Source organism: Berghia stephanieae, chromosome 5 (assembly GCF_034508935.2).
Source record: "Berghia stephanieae isolate SIO BIC M18660-M18661 chromosome 5, UCSD_Bste_1.3, whole genome shotgun sequence".
In the NCBI taxonomy this organism is placed as follows: domain Eukaryota; kingdom Metazoa; phylum Mollusca; class Gastropoda; order Nudibranchia; family Aeolidiidae; genus Berghia; species Berghia stephanieae.
The window spans coordinates 71585817-71601508 of record NC_088364.1 but is presented as its reverse complement, the minus strand read 5'-3'; the positions used below and the strand labels follow the sequence as shown (position 1 = coordinate 71601508).

At 30.4% G+C, this 15692-nt stretch overlaps 1 protein-coding gene across 2 annotated transcripts in view; it reads right to left on the bottom strand.

Annotated features, from left to right (window-relative positions):
• LOC144973567 (uncharacterized) overlaps positions 1 to 15303 on the bottom strand; it is a 20203-nt gene extending 4900 nt beyond the window's left edge. The window contains exons 1-3 of one of the 2 annotated variants that reach the window (XM_078916177.1): positions 15080 to 15303; positions 13594 to 13667; positions 238 to 5273 (exon numbers count right to left, since the gene is read on the bottom strand). In XM_078916177.1, the coding sequence (XP_078772303.1) occupies positions 5015 to 5273; positions 13594 to 13667; positions 15080 to 15181 (435 nt within the window). In that variant the 5' untranslated portion in view covers positions 15182 to 15303 and the 3' untranslated portion in view covers positions 238 to 5014. Of the gene's footprint in view, positions 1 to 237; positions 5274 to 13593; positions 13668 to 15079 lie in introns of those variants that run through there. The other variant, XM_078916178.1, reaches the window with a different exon arrangement.
• Between the last annotated feature and the right edge of the window lie 389 nt (positions 15304 to 15692).

The window sequence follows — 15692 nt, the reverse complement described above, 5'->3', positions numbered from 1 at the left end:
GGCCTGCCTCGAATAGGGAGTTGAGGTAGAATGAATTTTGGGATGATTTTTTTCTCTTGTATTTTTCTTTCTGCTTTGTCTGGCACTGTGTCATAATACACCTTTCCAGATGTTTATCAAACGTTCTTTGTTTATTCTTTCAATCCAAGCCGTTAAATTCCACCCTATACTTTTCATTTGTAGTTTAAAAAGAGAAGTAATATAATTTGACTAAATGAGTGGAAAAAAGACTGCGTATGGTTTAGTGCATCTTTTTATTGATCGTACTTTTAAAAAATATAAATATGAAATTTTCAAAATTGAAACTTAAAATAGTAAAGAAAGCAGCAATTACGATTTAAGCACAAATGTGTCATTACAGAACCGGTAATTGATAACTAAAAATATTAAAGAAGTAAATTAACATGCAAAATTGAATAATTTAACCAATACATAAACATTTTAAAATTAATTAATATATAAATAAAAATTTAAAATATAGAAAAATGAATGGATAAATAAATAAATAAATAAATAAATAAATAAATAAATAAATAAATAAATAAATAAATACAGAGAATTTTCAAATTAGTAAAACATGCATAGTCCCTTTTAATACTGATGGTTTATAAACATTTTAAAAATTAATACTACACTCAACATGACATCACAGATTGCTTAGTGTTCATAGGGTTTGTGGAAATGCATTGCATTGAAGAAAAAAGCCAACACGGTATAGTAGTAATAGGTAGGCATATCAACAGGGGCAGTTATTTCCTAGACAAATTAAGTCTTTTAGCGAGACAGTAAATGCATCAAGGTTTTTAAAAATACTCAAAATGCTCCAAATTTACAGAGGCATAGTTTCTAGTTGAGGCCAAATTATCTCATCTGACGGTTGATAATGATCGTTGTCATTGGAAGCCACAGTAAAAAGAGTAGAAAACGGATTGAAGTTGGTATTGAGCATATCTTTTTGCACAAGTCTTTGAGTAACTGATATCTAGATTTTTAAAAATATGTTGAAAGCAACATTTTACTGCCAATCGATGTGGTTACAGTAAGAAAGATGGACAACCGTTATAATAATATACATCAAAAAATATCAACGTGCAAAAATTCAACTTGTACAAAGTACAGTATAACAATAAGTGCAAAGCATTGGGCACTGGACATATTTTTAACAAGTTATGCTTCGATTTTAAACCATTAACTTAAGATTTGTTTTAGTAAATAAAGATGGCATATTCACACAGAATATTGGACGATTTCGTCCATTCTTTTGCATTTTTACGCAGCTTTCAAATCCTTTCGCTCTAAATAGAGTAATTTAAAATTGTGTGTGAATTTTTGTGAAGTATTACAGACTAACAAATGATAATGTTCAGCACTGATACTGATAGATCTCAATAATAATTTCAAGAACTTGCAACGAAAATTGTTGTCCTGGTTTTGTAATAGTTTTAGGTTTTTATTTCTTGGATCTAAATAACACACCAAGCTCGATGTGGCTACAAAACGTATGGTTCAATATATGAAAGATGTACACAAAAAAGAGCAAAGTTTGCCCAATCAAGACCAATTTCAAAAATTCCGAAGTCATTTTTTAAATGGATTACTTCCTCTTTTAAATTTTCTCATTCACACTGAGTTTCAAAAATCCATACATGTTAGCTAGATCACATAAAATGTAGCCAATTATATGCTCAAGGTAAATTTTTAATATAATTAATATTACGATAAAAGTGGTTTATGTCAAACTTCAAACTATGTGATCTAGGCATGGTTCAAACAAACACTTTTCAATTATTACAACACTTTTTGAATATTCGAAACCGATTGTCGAAAAGTTAATAACATTTCAAAGGAAAGCAAAATACATAGCACTAGCGTTGGGGCAATTAATACATTTGGAAGCGCCCTGAATTCTTCAGAATTTATTGTTTGGTTCAGAATAAAGTTGAAAATAGATGGAGATAAAAACGAGATCATAAATGTTCCCATTATTATTTTTTTTGTACAGCTGTCAATCTCAAAAAGCACATCTTAATACTATTACAAATAATTAACAGCAACAAAAATAATACTGTTATTTTGGCTTTTAGAATACAAGGCTATAATTATGAACTGATTCATATATTATAATGATTTTTTTTTCACACCATCTTTTATTTTCTAAAGCTGAGACTTTTCTGACGGAAATTCATTTCCCTTTCAAGTTGACGCCAAGAGCTCCCAAGAACTGGTCCCTCCCGACTGCAATCGTATGTTCGACGGTTTCTCTCCGGACCAGTCCAAACGTGAATGCTCCTAAGTGCACACAGAAATAAATATAACTTTCAGACTGTTGCATGCATGATGATTAAATATCTTAAATACTGGGGTCAACACTGAAGATTTAATTTATCATTCAATTATGCATTAAATTCAATGTTACCTCAGAACTCGCGCAATTCATTCTTTCCCAATGACTATAATTTTCATTCAATTCCCAAACTCTACTTCACGCTACCATGAAAAATTCAAACTTTAAAATGTGGTTTTCGAGGAGGCAATTCTTCTGGGGAGAGTTTGAAGTTTTTAATGACGGGATGCATTATGGGATAAATGCGATCCTCTGGTATATTAAGGTAGTTGCATTTCCGGTGATATCTGTGATCCGTTCCGTCTTCAGCGGGCCTGGAAGTAAACACATAGCATTACAAATCTCATCTATTCTTTTAACAAATCATGGAAATAGACTGTTATGGAAGTATAATATTGCAATCATCTAATCTACATTCGGGACAAAATTAAACAACATATCAAAATCAAACTCTAAACAACATAACAATTACAGTGTAATTGAAAATAAATCAAACACGCAGAAAGGCAAGATGATAACAGATCTGTGTAAAAGATGTCGATTGTGGATGACAATCAAAACCAATCACAAACGCTATAATATGACAAAATTGTTTACGCCACAGCAAGTATGGAGAGAGAGAGAGAGAGAGAGAGAGAGAGAGAGAGAGAGAGGCAAGGAAGGATAAAAGTAGCCCAATATACTTCAAGATAAGATACATTTCTCTTTGTTTCGTCATCAAAAATATTTTTAAAAATATATCCTGGCAACTTCTGTTTTTACATGCAATATATTCAAATAAAATAAATAGTATAATAGATTTAGATGTTTGTTCAAAGTCAAATACAAATGTCAAAATGATGTTTGAATCCATCTCTATTGGTTATATCATCTCTACATTCATACTATCATTAGCCATACCATCTATCCGGCTAATAGCACCGATATGACTCACCTCCTCAAACTGGTTTTATTACTATTAAGTCCGAGTTAACTAGAGGCTAGATATTGGAAATTAAAGGTCAAAAAATGAACATTGAGAATCCCTCAAAATAAAAATAATATCTCGCATTTCTGATCATTTTCTCAAAAAGAAATTACATTGACGTCTGCCTCAACTCGGCATATTACAAGATATTATGGGCGTAAGGTCACCATTATAAAAGCAAACAAATGAGACAGTGGTTGATCAATTATAATACTGAAGGTAAAATACTTTATAACGGATTAAAGACCAAATAATCAACAAATGAGTATTAACAAAACCGGTAACAATTGATTGTAAAAAGGAACAAATTGTAATCTGGAAAGCAATACTTGTTCATATTTTTGTTCTAATAGAGAATTCAACTGATTAAAAGTATATAATAAAACCCAATCGCAGAACGATGAATATATTTATTTCAGACAATAATGGAATGATGGAATGACAGCATCTTGCTTAAACTGTTCCAGAACGAATAATCTCATTGACAATATCTTTCAGTTTGATTTTGCTGCTCCAAAAGTAAAGAAACGATGTCATAGCTGCGAAAAGAACACTCGATTTATTTTTTGTGTGGTCATTTTGAGCTGTCCTAATATTCAGTGTGAGGATGCAGAATTCTATATACTCTGTCTCTTTGGACACCAATGAGAGATTTTGGGCAAGGCAGAGGCTCGGGCGTCTTTTGTCTAATTTTTTGAGGACGTTTCCACCTTCTTGTACTTTCGTTCTTCTCTTGCTCTTCACCTTCCCTGGAATAAGAATGAATAAATCCATGGAGGTTGATGCCGTCAATCTCATAAAATACACGCGTGATTTCATCAAACAACACATCCACAAATCCACAAATTACATCAATGTACCACTGAAAGCCTTATTTAAGAGTGCAAGATAACAGAAATATCAAAATATATCGACAGTTTGGTTTGTGATTTTGGACAACAAGCATGCAAACTTCCATAAAAAAAGTTAAATCAAGACATAGTAAATTCACCTAAATACATCAAAAGTAACAAACAATGAAGCAAAATGGAATAGAAGCTTTGATTTAGCGAGTTGACCGCCGTACTCTGGAAAAGGTCGTATTGAAGAACTTGGCCAGAAAATTTGAACTTCGCGAAGTCCCAGGTTTGAGTTTGAGAGTTTTGCCAATATGAGGGGTCATTTAAATCGACCGATATTTGAAAGGCGAGTTTTCTGGTCAAATGTTTGAATACGACTTTTTTCTAGAGTACGGCAGTCAATTGATTAATTCACAATGACAATGATGTGTGAATTAAATTGAACTTTTTAGTCTGTTTTCCTTGTTATTAACTTCTTCCGAGTTCCATTCAGCAACATTTGCTTATCAACACAACATCGAAAAAGTATTAATTTGTCGTCAGTAGAAAAACACAAAAGATGATGAAAGGTAACAAGATAGTGAAAGAGAAAAATAGGAAAGTCACAATACGTACTGATTAATAAGTTTCATTTGATTTGACAATAAATAAGCAAGCCTCTTGAACATATCTGCTCGTTCAAGACCATCAAAGACATATTATTGATTTCATTCTTATATCAATCAAGTCTCCAAAGAAATATAATAGTAATAAAGGAAGAAAATGTATTCAGCATTGCACAATATTCCAGCTTTAAAATCATGTCAGATCAATCTCATGATATGGCAAAACAATGTTATAATAATATACCAAAACATGTTTATTTCAAGTCTCTATTCTGGCTTTTGCTGAAAGTTGCATTCTGAACTCCCCATTGACTCTCTTATTAATTTCATAAGCATCTCTGAAGCTGTTTTCACGCCTGAATGTTCTTAGAGGATTTTCTGTATAATCCGAATTTCCTTTCCCGGGGTAAAGAACAGTGTAGACCTTGTCACAATGCGGTCTCAGATGTTGACGGTTGCGATATCTATTGGTGTGGCCATCTTTGTTGACTCGGAACCAGGGTAATTCACTCTTAGGTCTGAATGAATACATAAACATTGTTCCCTTTCAAGAAGTGTCTTCCTTTTTAAACCATCAAAATCCAAAGCAAAATGAATTTTCTAGGCAATATTTTGAATGAAAATGGGCATGAGAGAAGACAAGCCGACAAAGTCTCAAATCAAGACGTTCTTTATAACAAAAATGATCCAAAATATTATATTATTTCTGAAATGAAGAACTTTATAGTGTCGGATAAAAGAATAATCGATAATGTCTAAGCTCCTGAGATAAGGAAGGCGTACAGCAAAAGAACAAGTAATACAAGCGTTTACTGGCGAGTTACTAAGTGGTACAAACATTGATGAGAAAACGCCTTATAGTTTACACAATAGCCATGTAACTACTTGTATAAGAGCATTGTAGATCACACTCCAGGTCTTTAAACGTATGATCTGTATTGATCGATTAGTCAAATATTAGAAGATTACAGTCCGTTCGTTAGTATTTATACTGGTAATGATTTATTTCCTTAATCACGTGACAAAGTTGATTAAAATTGTTAGATTTCCTTGAAAAGACGACCAAAGTTTAATTCAAGATCATTAACAGAGATTAAAAAGTAATGTATTAGGAGGTGGAATGTTATACATTTAATTTCGAAGCCATTTCAAAACTAGTGAAATTGGGGTGTGAAGTGGGGACTGTTCTAACCAATCCAAATGAGAAATATCGTCAGAGAACTTCGAAACGAGATGTTATAGACGAGTAATTAACGTTTGATGGACAGAAAAAATAACAAGCGGATAGGAAATCACCAGAAAACGACGTCAAACATGCTGCTGCAAATCCCCAGAACAAATACTGACATTTAAAGGATATGAGACGATAGGGAAACACCTTGACGTATTGCAATGATAAAATGAGCGTTTGGTAAAATAGAAACACTTAAGAACTTTCTGAAAATTTGTGTTGGAGGCTACGACCTTACAGACTTTGTCAACAAGATGGTTTGATTTGTGTTGGACTTTTTTAAAGGACGGGAAAGGATCGGTCAGATTTTAATATTGCTGATTGATACGAGTTTTACCGAGCATCAATACAAAGATTTAATATAATGAGTAAAACACCATATTAATTATTACCTATAATTATAATAAGCAATTTTGCTTTGATCAAATAAAATTTCCGAAATATAAAAAGAAAAACAATTGCAAAACATGCAAAATTATCACACTAATAATTGTGACACTCACAAAGAAATTTACAACGTAACATAAAAGATTTTAGTTTCCTGTGCGTAGAGAAATCTCATTAATTTATATTTAACCACATCAACACTACGAATAAATATGTCGATTAAACTCTGAAAAATTAAGTCAAAATGTACATTTTACTGTCCTTAACTCGTAGTCATTATTCTGCTGATTGTAGCTCAGAGTGAGAAAACTTGAGAACAGGTAATAAATTTGATATCAAAAGCAGATACAAACAAAGGAGAGTTTTAAAAGATAATGGCGAAATACAGTAGCAGATGATGATGGAAAATGTACAGGTTCATTACAAAAAAAGAACTGGCATGAAATGTCTTCATTTCTGCTTGCTGGCATCGATTTTATGTGTAGCGCCTGGGTACATGATATTATAAATCTCATTGACATGCAAAGGGGGATCCAGTCCTTGTGCTTTACTTGCACGATAGTAAAAGTTAGGATCGTGAATCACCTTCTCAAAAACCACATCGTTCCTTTCCGGTATCCTATATTGGAGGAAAAAAAAAAGAAAAACCTGCCATTTTGTCTTCCCCAAAAAACTCTAGTTTGTTATTAAAGCCTGCGATTTATTCAATGGATTTAGGCAATCTTCTTCTTTCTGAAAACGTTCCTTCATTTTCTTAACAACAAACACACATGATCAACACTCAGTGATATAATATACGTGAAGTGTTAGCAAATACGTTGTTAATTCAAAACATTATGTTGTTTGTATTTCCAACCAACGTAATATTTATGGACAAAGTTAGCACATATTAGTTACACCTAACATTATGCAAAGTTAAAGTTTAAATATATAGATTCATATGTCACTTTTGAACATAATTATTTTTCTGTCAAGAATAAATAAAATAACAAAATCAAAAACAAAAATATAAAAATACCACAATGACAACAACAAGAACAAAAATAAAACAAAAGCAAAAATATTTTTAAAAAGATAAAAATAAAACAACAACAACAAAAGTCCTACTTAAAGAGATATACAACAGCCAGGTCTCAGTTCCAATTAAATACGCTATATTTTTTTTTTTTTTTTTGGTGTAATTTTATACAATAGTAATAATAATAATAATAATAATAATAATAATAATAATAATAATAATAATAATAATAATAATAATAATAATAATAATAATAATAATAAATAATGATAATAATAATGAATAAATAATAATAATAATAATAATAATAATAATAATAATAATAATAATAATAATAATAATAATAATAATAATAATAATAATAAATAATAATAATAATAATAAAATAATAATAATAATAATAATATATAATAATAATAATAATATATAATAATAAATAATAATAATAATAATAATAATAATAATATAATAATAATAATAATAATAATAATGATTGAACAAGTAGACAATAATAATATATAGACAGTGTGTTGACAGGACGGCGCATCAGAAAAAGCATCAGATGCCTATAATAATTACGGTCTAATAATATTATTATTATAAAGCTCGCTATTTACCATGATGCAGTTTTTATAGCAAATAATATATACAAACGCGTCAATTAATTCGATCTGTATTTACACGAATGCGCATCGAACAAACTGGTTCCATTTTCTCTCATGTTGAATGCGATGGACTTACACAATCTGACAATCCTATAGATAGTATGCGCTTGTCTAAGAAGCTCACAACGTTGCCATCCGGAAGTATAACGAACCAACACACAAAACTATGTGTAATCTTGAACGTTTATAGTCTGGTTAATACAGTTTAGTGAGAACAACTCACAAACGCGGATGGCAAAAACAATAACAAAGGCCTGAGTGACGTCATCTGCATACTATCTATAGTATAGATAGTATGCGCTTGTCTAAGAAGCTCACAACGTTGCCATCCGGAAGTATAACGAACCACCACCACACAAAACTATGTGTAATCTTGAACGTTTATAGTCTGGTTAATACAGTTTAGTGAGAAGTACTCATAAACGCGGATAGCAAAAAAAAAAAAAATAATAATAATAACAAAGACCATTGTGACGTCAACTTCGTTCTATCAACACCCTTTGGTTTGAATCAAGCGACTGGTTAATTGTATTACTCTATGAAGACCAAAAAAAAATAATTATTTATTTTGTCCTACTTCATCACGCAATACAAACAAGATTTGAATCTGACTGGTATTGACTTTTGTATTGATTGTTACACGCAATTCCCATTTTCCTATTAATTCCATCCAATTACAAAAGTGAAAATAGAAAAAAAAACTGTAAACATTTATTATTATTATTATTATTATTATTATTATTATTATTATTATTATTATTATTATTATTATTATTATTATTATTATTATTATTATTATTTTATTATTATTATTATTATTATTATTATTATTATTATTATTATTATTATTACTGCAACTATTACATATTATTATTATTACTATTATTATTACTATTATTATTATTATTATTATTATTATTATTATTATTATTATTATTATTATTATTATTATTATTATATTTTATTATTATTATTATTATTATTATTATTATTATTATTATTATTATTATTATTATTATTATTATTATTATCATTATTATTATTATCATTATCATTATTATTTTTATTATTATTATTATTATTATTATTATTATTATTATTATCATCATCTTCATCAGCATCATAATCATCATCGCATCATCATCATCATCATCATCATCATTTAACATTATATTTCCTGGGATAAAATCATATTGGTGACATCACAGAGGAGAATGCGAAATGACTAAATACTTAATTAATTTTGCAAAGACACCGAATTAACTGAAGACCAATAAATAAAAGATGGCTACTATCTATAAAATGCCAACCCTGACGAAGACGTAGACAATTGTCTGATTCAAATAAAAAGTTTAATAAGTGGTCTTTCGATTTGAATAGTCCAGATTCTGACTTTGAAGTTTAGAATTATAGGGAATGAGATTGGCGGAAGAGTAGCGTCCCTTGATTGGGAGACGCATGCGCACAACCAACATGACGTTCTCTCTCTAATAACTTTTCCACCGGTGACGTCACAGACTATGGGTGACGTCATATCAAGGGACGCTACTCTTCCGCTAATCTCATTCCCTATTGCGACACTTTACGGGTAAGATATCGGACTCAAGACATCGTTCTCCTCCGCCTCCTGTCCTCCTTCTCTTCCTCCTCATCATCATAATCAGTATCATCATCATTTTATCACCATAGCCATCATCCCAATTATTATTATCGTCAATTCCATCATCGTTATCATCAACATGTTACTCATAACGGGTACTAATGATTTTTTTTAAATATATTTTTAACAATACAAAACATGTGGCGAGACTTCTTTAGCTTAAAAGAAAAAACATAATTGTTGTATAATTTTCTTTTCTCAATATTACGCAGTGAATTTGGAATCAATGCGTATTATTCCGTTAGTCATGTATTTGGACAAAATTGGAATCAGTTGCAACAAATTCTGTCTAGAATTGAATTACCAAAGAGGGTGTTCTTTCTCTCTAGGAGTAAATTGTCAACTAGTATTTGTGGTAAACATGAGAAAACCCGCAATTTTGGTCACAGTGGAATTCGCATAAAGTCAAAACTCTTAAAATTAAATTCTGCTTAAGGTCAAAATCTCTTTTTGGTCCCAAATTGTATGCTCTTTATCTAAGTGTGTTCCATTTGAAAGTTTTAAAAAGTTAACTTTGCTTAAAGTCAGTCATTCTTTCTTTTTAAAGTCAGTCATCCTTTCTTTTTAAAGTCAGTCATCCTTTCTTTTTAAAGTCAGTCATCCTTTCTTTTTAAAGTCAGTCATCCTTTCTTTATAAAGTCAGTCATCCTTTCCTTTTAAAGTCAGTCATTCTTTCTTTTTAAAGTCAGTCATCCTGTCTTTTTAAAGTCAGTCATCCTTTCCTTTTAAAGTCAATCATCCTTTCTTTTTAAAGCCAGTCATTCTTTCTTTTTAAAGTCAGTCATCCTTTCTTTTTAAAGTCAGTCATGCTTTCTTTTTAAAGTCAGTCATCCTTTCTTTTTAAAGTCAGTCATCCTTTCTTTTTAAAGTCAGTCATCCTTTCTTTTTAAAGTCAGTCATCCTTTCTTAATCAGGATTCCACTGTATATTGAGCATTTCCATTTTAGCCTGAGACAAGTGCTTTGAAATAACATAGTTGTAAGAGTTGAAAATTAGAAAAACTTGCGCTTTGAGAATATGTCAAAAAATAAAACATCAAAATTCCACTCTTTTTTCATCCAAATTCGTGGACAAAAATAGAGAATGAAGTTTAAGTCATGTTCTATTTATCTCTAAGAGAGTAAGATTACACATGTTTTGAAGAAAGTGTATGAAATATATTAACAGCGTGACTTTTATTGATTAAAAATACTTGGTCAAATCTTCACTAACTAAAAATTCAAACATTATGTGATGCTAAAAAAAATAGTACCTAAAGTAAAAGCATTTATACTTCATGAATTCATTTTAAACCTTTATGAGATAAAACTCAAATGACTTATATAACCAAAACTGACAAAATATCTCAATTTTAATGCAAACATCTAATTTTCTTTTAAAATTACAAATACAGTCCACTCCGGATAATCGCAACACCTTGGGGTCAGCGAAAATGTGCAATTAACCAAAGTTGAGTTTCCTGTCCACTATTGCAACATTTTATACATATATGATAAACTCAAAAAAGTTGTTGTAAACATTGTTCTTAGCTTGAAACAAAAACAATATGGCAGACCTGAATAAATTTTGACAACCAAAAGCAGCTTTGATGCAAGCCGACATCTTATTCAGGTCAGGTTTACTTTCACTCTTTTGGTCTCAACATTTGTAAGAGTCATAGAGATTAGTCGTGATGAGAGACCAAAAGCTGTCACCAAACCAATTGGTCACAATGAACAGTAGTAATTCCCAAAACAAAGGATATCGCTTAGTCTCTCCTTACAACTGTCGTTGTCTACCTGTTGTCAAGACTATGCCCAGCCCCCTCGTCTCCTATCTAATGGTCCCAGATGAAATGGACCTCACTAACCCAAACTGCAATGTCCCGCCCTCTTTTGTGTCTAATAGAGTGGTGACACACTACTATAGCATTAAACCCCACCCATTCTCGATTCTTCATCTGTCATGATTTCACCCATGATTAAATTTAATCATAAGAGATTTTTCATTGCTTTCTTAAATTTGCCACTTTTTGAGGTCAAAAATATGTTGCGATAAACGAAGTTTGTTGCAATTAACCAGTGACTTTTATATAGAAATAATTCTGTCTAATGGGAAATGTTGCGATAAACAGAGTTGCGATTATCAGGAGTGGACTGTACCTCAAAATTGTTCATTTACGTCTTGTGTCTGATTTCCTGATGATGCCACCCAAAGGTTTAAAGTTTTGTTGGTAAATGAGAAGAAATATATTGTTTTTAGGAAGACTTGAAAGATAATTTTTCAGAATCATAGAGATTATTTGTACAGGATCCGAAAATCGTAGACAAAAAGTGTTGTCATTAATAATGAACCTGTTCCATTTTCTTTCTCATTTATTACTTCAAATAAAAATGGACAAAATATGGACACATAAAATGTTTCAATGAAATAGTATAGCTATAGTGAAGATTTAAATATTAGTATTTGTTTAGTCGTTAGTAATAAAGTATGCTCACATTTATGTATTTCTTTTTTTTTTTTGGTAGCAATTATTTCCGATTTAATCATTGTAAATTTTATCTATGGTGGTCTATTTATGCCAGCAGACTTGTTTTCTTCCTTGAATATTAGTTTTAGAATTTACAAATGATAATAATAATAATAATAATAATAATAATAATAATAATAATAATAATAATAATAAATAATAATAATAATAAAATAATAATAATAAATAATAATAATAATAATAATAATAATAATAATAATAATAATAATAATAATAATAATAACAACAAATAATAAAATAATAATAAAAAAATAAATAAAAATAATAATAATAATAATAATAATAATAATAATAATAATAATAATAATAATAATAAAATATATAATAATAATAATATAATAATAATAATAATATAATAAAATAATAATAATAATCATCAATCATCATCATCATCATCATCATCATCATCATCATCATCATCATCAATATATTGTATATAATGCCACACTTATATTATGCCACACCTCGAACAAGCTGGCTCTTGGCGCTTTACATATAAGGGTAGGATGTAAAGATAACTAATTATATATCTGATTACACCAATGTTTTACAGTACTTAAGGCACGTTAAGTTTACTTTAAAATAAGCACACAAGCTGTAATTAAGAAACAAACGTAAGCTATTCTAAGTTGTGTCATGCAAAAATCAGAGAGACCTATTTGAGTAATGACAAACAAGTAAAACATACATGCAAAAAATGCTAACAGTCCAAACCATAATGTAAATTTTACAGCCTAAAAATACGAGTCTTAATATTGGATTTAAAAGATTTCAAATCAACTAAATATCTAATGAATTTGGGGATGAAATTCCACAATCTTTGTGTGCATTCTAGGTTCTATTAAAACTACGTTGTCGTGACTGAGGCTTATTAGTAAGTGCAATATTTATAAGTAAGAATGTGTGAAAATAGTTTGCATTTTACTCTATGGTGATTTCTTTCTTCAAGCCCCCCCCCCCCCCCCCCCCCTCTTACGCCCTCTCGCTTCTCTCAATTTTTGTAACACTTATATTTATGGTAAAATCAAATGGATTTATCTGAACAAAAATATAAACAGCTTCATATAAATATCTAGTAGACATTCAGAATAATATGGCCCATGGATCCGTAGTAATATTCTAGTTTCGTTTGCATGAAATGGACAGTAAAAATGGCTACCCTTTGGATCGGAAGCTAGTCTATCACAGACTATTTTACACCAGATCCAACAATTCCATTTACATGTATTCGCCACCGGTTGCAGATCTTGACTGCACCAGGAACAAAACAGCTCCCTTTACTAACTGAGCCATTGAGATCCTTGTTTTAACTTTTAATTTTATGTTGACTGGAGTAAGAAGAGTTACCTTGTTTGATAAAACTGTCCTTGATCAGTACACACGATCGTTTCTGGTTTAAGTTGATCATCAGCTGTGGCCACCTGAATGAAAAATACAGTGTTATCGTTTTTACAAATCTTAAATGGTATTTATCATGAGTAATTCTCAAAGTTATATCTCATTTATATAAATTAAGGAGAGTACAAAGGAAAACAATCATCATCATTGTAATTATAATAATCTAGGTAGCCTATTCCTACAATGATTTGAATTTGGGCTCAGCAAGGTAATAGCTTGTGTCAACAAGGATAAAACACACACACACACACACACACACACACACACACACACAAAACCCGAAGCAACCAAAAAAAAAAAAAAAAAAAAAAAAAGAAGAAGGAAAAGAGGGAAAACACCAGGCCCATATCTCTCGCATTAAAAACTAAGCTACCCTCCGCCCAAAACACCACCCCTTTCCAATAGATAGAAAACACAGCCAACTTTGTGATCAACTGTCTCCAACTGATATTGTGTTGGGGTGAATCAGATGTCGAGAAGTGAGTATGTAACTCATCGGCTCTAAACGGTATTATGTCGGAATGGTTAAAGTACTGCAAAATGACGTTAAAGCCAGAAATATGTGGTTAATGTTAAGCTTCTTATTTGTATTGTTGGGTTGAAAGGATAAACATATAGTTTATCAATTTTTTTAAAAATTTCTGACGAAAAAAAAAAAAATTCTTTTCATTTTACTTCAAATCTAATTTCATTTGTCATCAGTTGGTTCAGCCAGACATAATACCGGACTGAGGTCGCGGGTCGCAAATTAACTTTATCACAATCAGACATCTAATTTATTATTATTGTTATTACTATTATTATCATCATCATCATCATCATCATCATCATCATCATCATCATCATCATCATCATCATCATCATCATTATTATTATTATTATTATTATTATTATATTATTATTATTATTATTATTATTATTATTATTATTATTATTATTATTATTATTATCATCATCATTATTTTAATTTTAATCATTAAAAATATCGAAGTGACTATTCTCATCCCCCTAATCTAGGATGCTAGTCTTCATAATAGTAGTCCACAATTGTTGTACGTTTAATCCAAAGGTTGTAATGCAGTAATTTGTTAAGTTTCTTGTCACAAGTTGCACAATTAAAAAAATAATCAATCAAATCCAAATCGCAAAAAGCCGGCGACGTTTTTTTCGGTAATCCAATCGGCCGGGGGGGGGGGGGGGGGGGGGGGGGGGAGGTGAGAATAGAGGCAGCCTAAAAATATTGTACAAAGTAAAGTGGATGATCCGACGAGGACTCACAAGAAATATTGTGTAGAGTCTTTATATATAAAAAACTCCTTATATTATTTGTTACAGGCGCATCTGAGAAAAAAGTATGTCGCCTTTATTACTGGTGTATTTTTTTTAAATGATAGAAAGTAGAAGTAGAAGAAACTAGAGATTACTGATTACTTACTGCGTCCTGCTTTTTACCAAGACTCATCTCCTTTCTTGCTCTGCTTGCTTTATCTAAAACCATTTGACGACGACGTGCTTCAAAGTGGATATTAGTGGCCATTTCTTATACTATCTTAAACCTTAATAGACGACAAGAAATAAATAGTATATTTATAACAAAATTGCTAAGTTGAATACACTGAAATTTTTGTGTGAAGAAAAGACGCTGTCAGTTGTCATGGACCTTGCGCATGTGCAAAGATAAATCTCGAGCACGAGATATCATAAAGTTTTCAATATAATGTTGATATATTTTATCTAAAAATTAAAGAATTCGACCAAATACTTTAAAAAATAATTATTTTTATTTGTTTAATAAAAAAATATGTTTAATAGTTTATTTGAGTTTGGGCCCGAAATATGTATTATCTCTCCAATGTGGCCATACATGTTTTGGTCAAAATTCTAAATAATCATTACTAATGATTTAAATATTTTGAAAATCTTCAAAATTAGTTTATTTTTTACAAGAGGATCATAAATTAATATTTATAAACGCATTGAAATCACAATGAAGTTTTTAATAAATCATTTTTCTTTGTTACACACGATCCTTCACCATATGGTGGCGC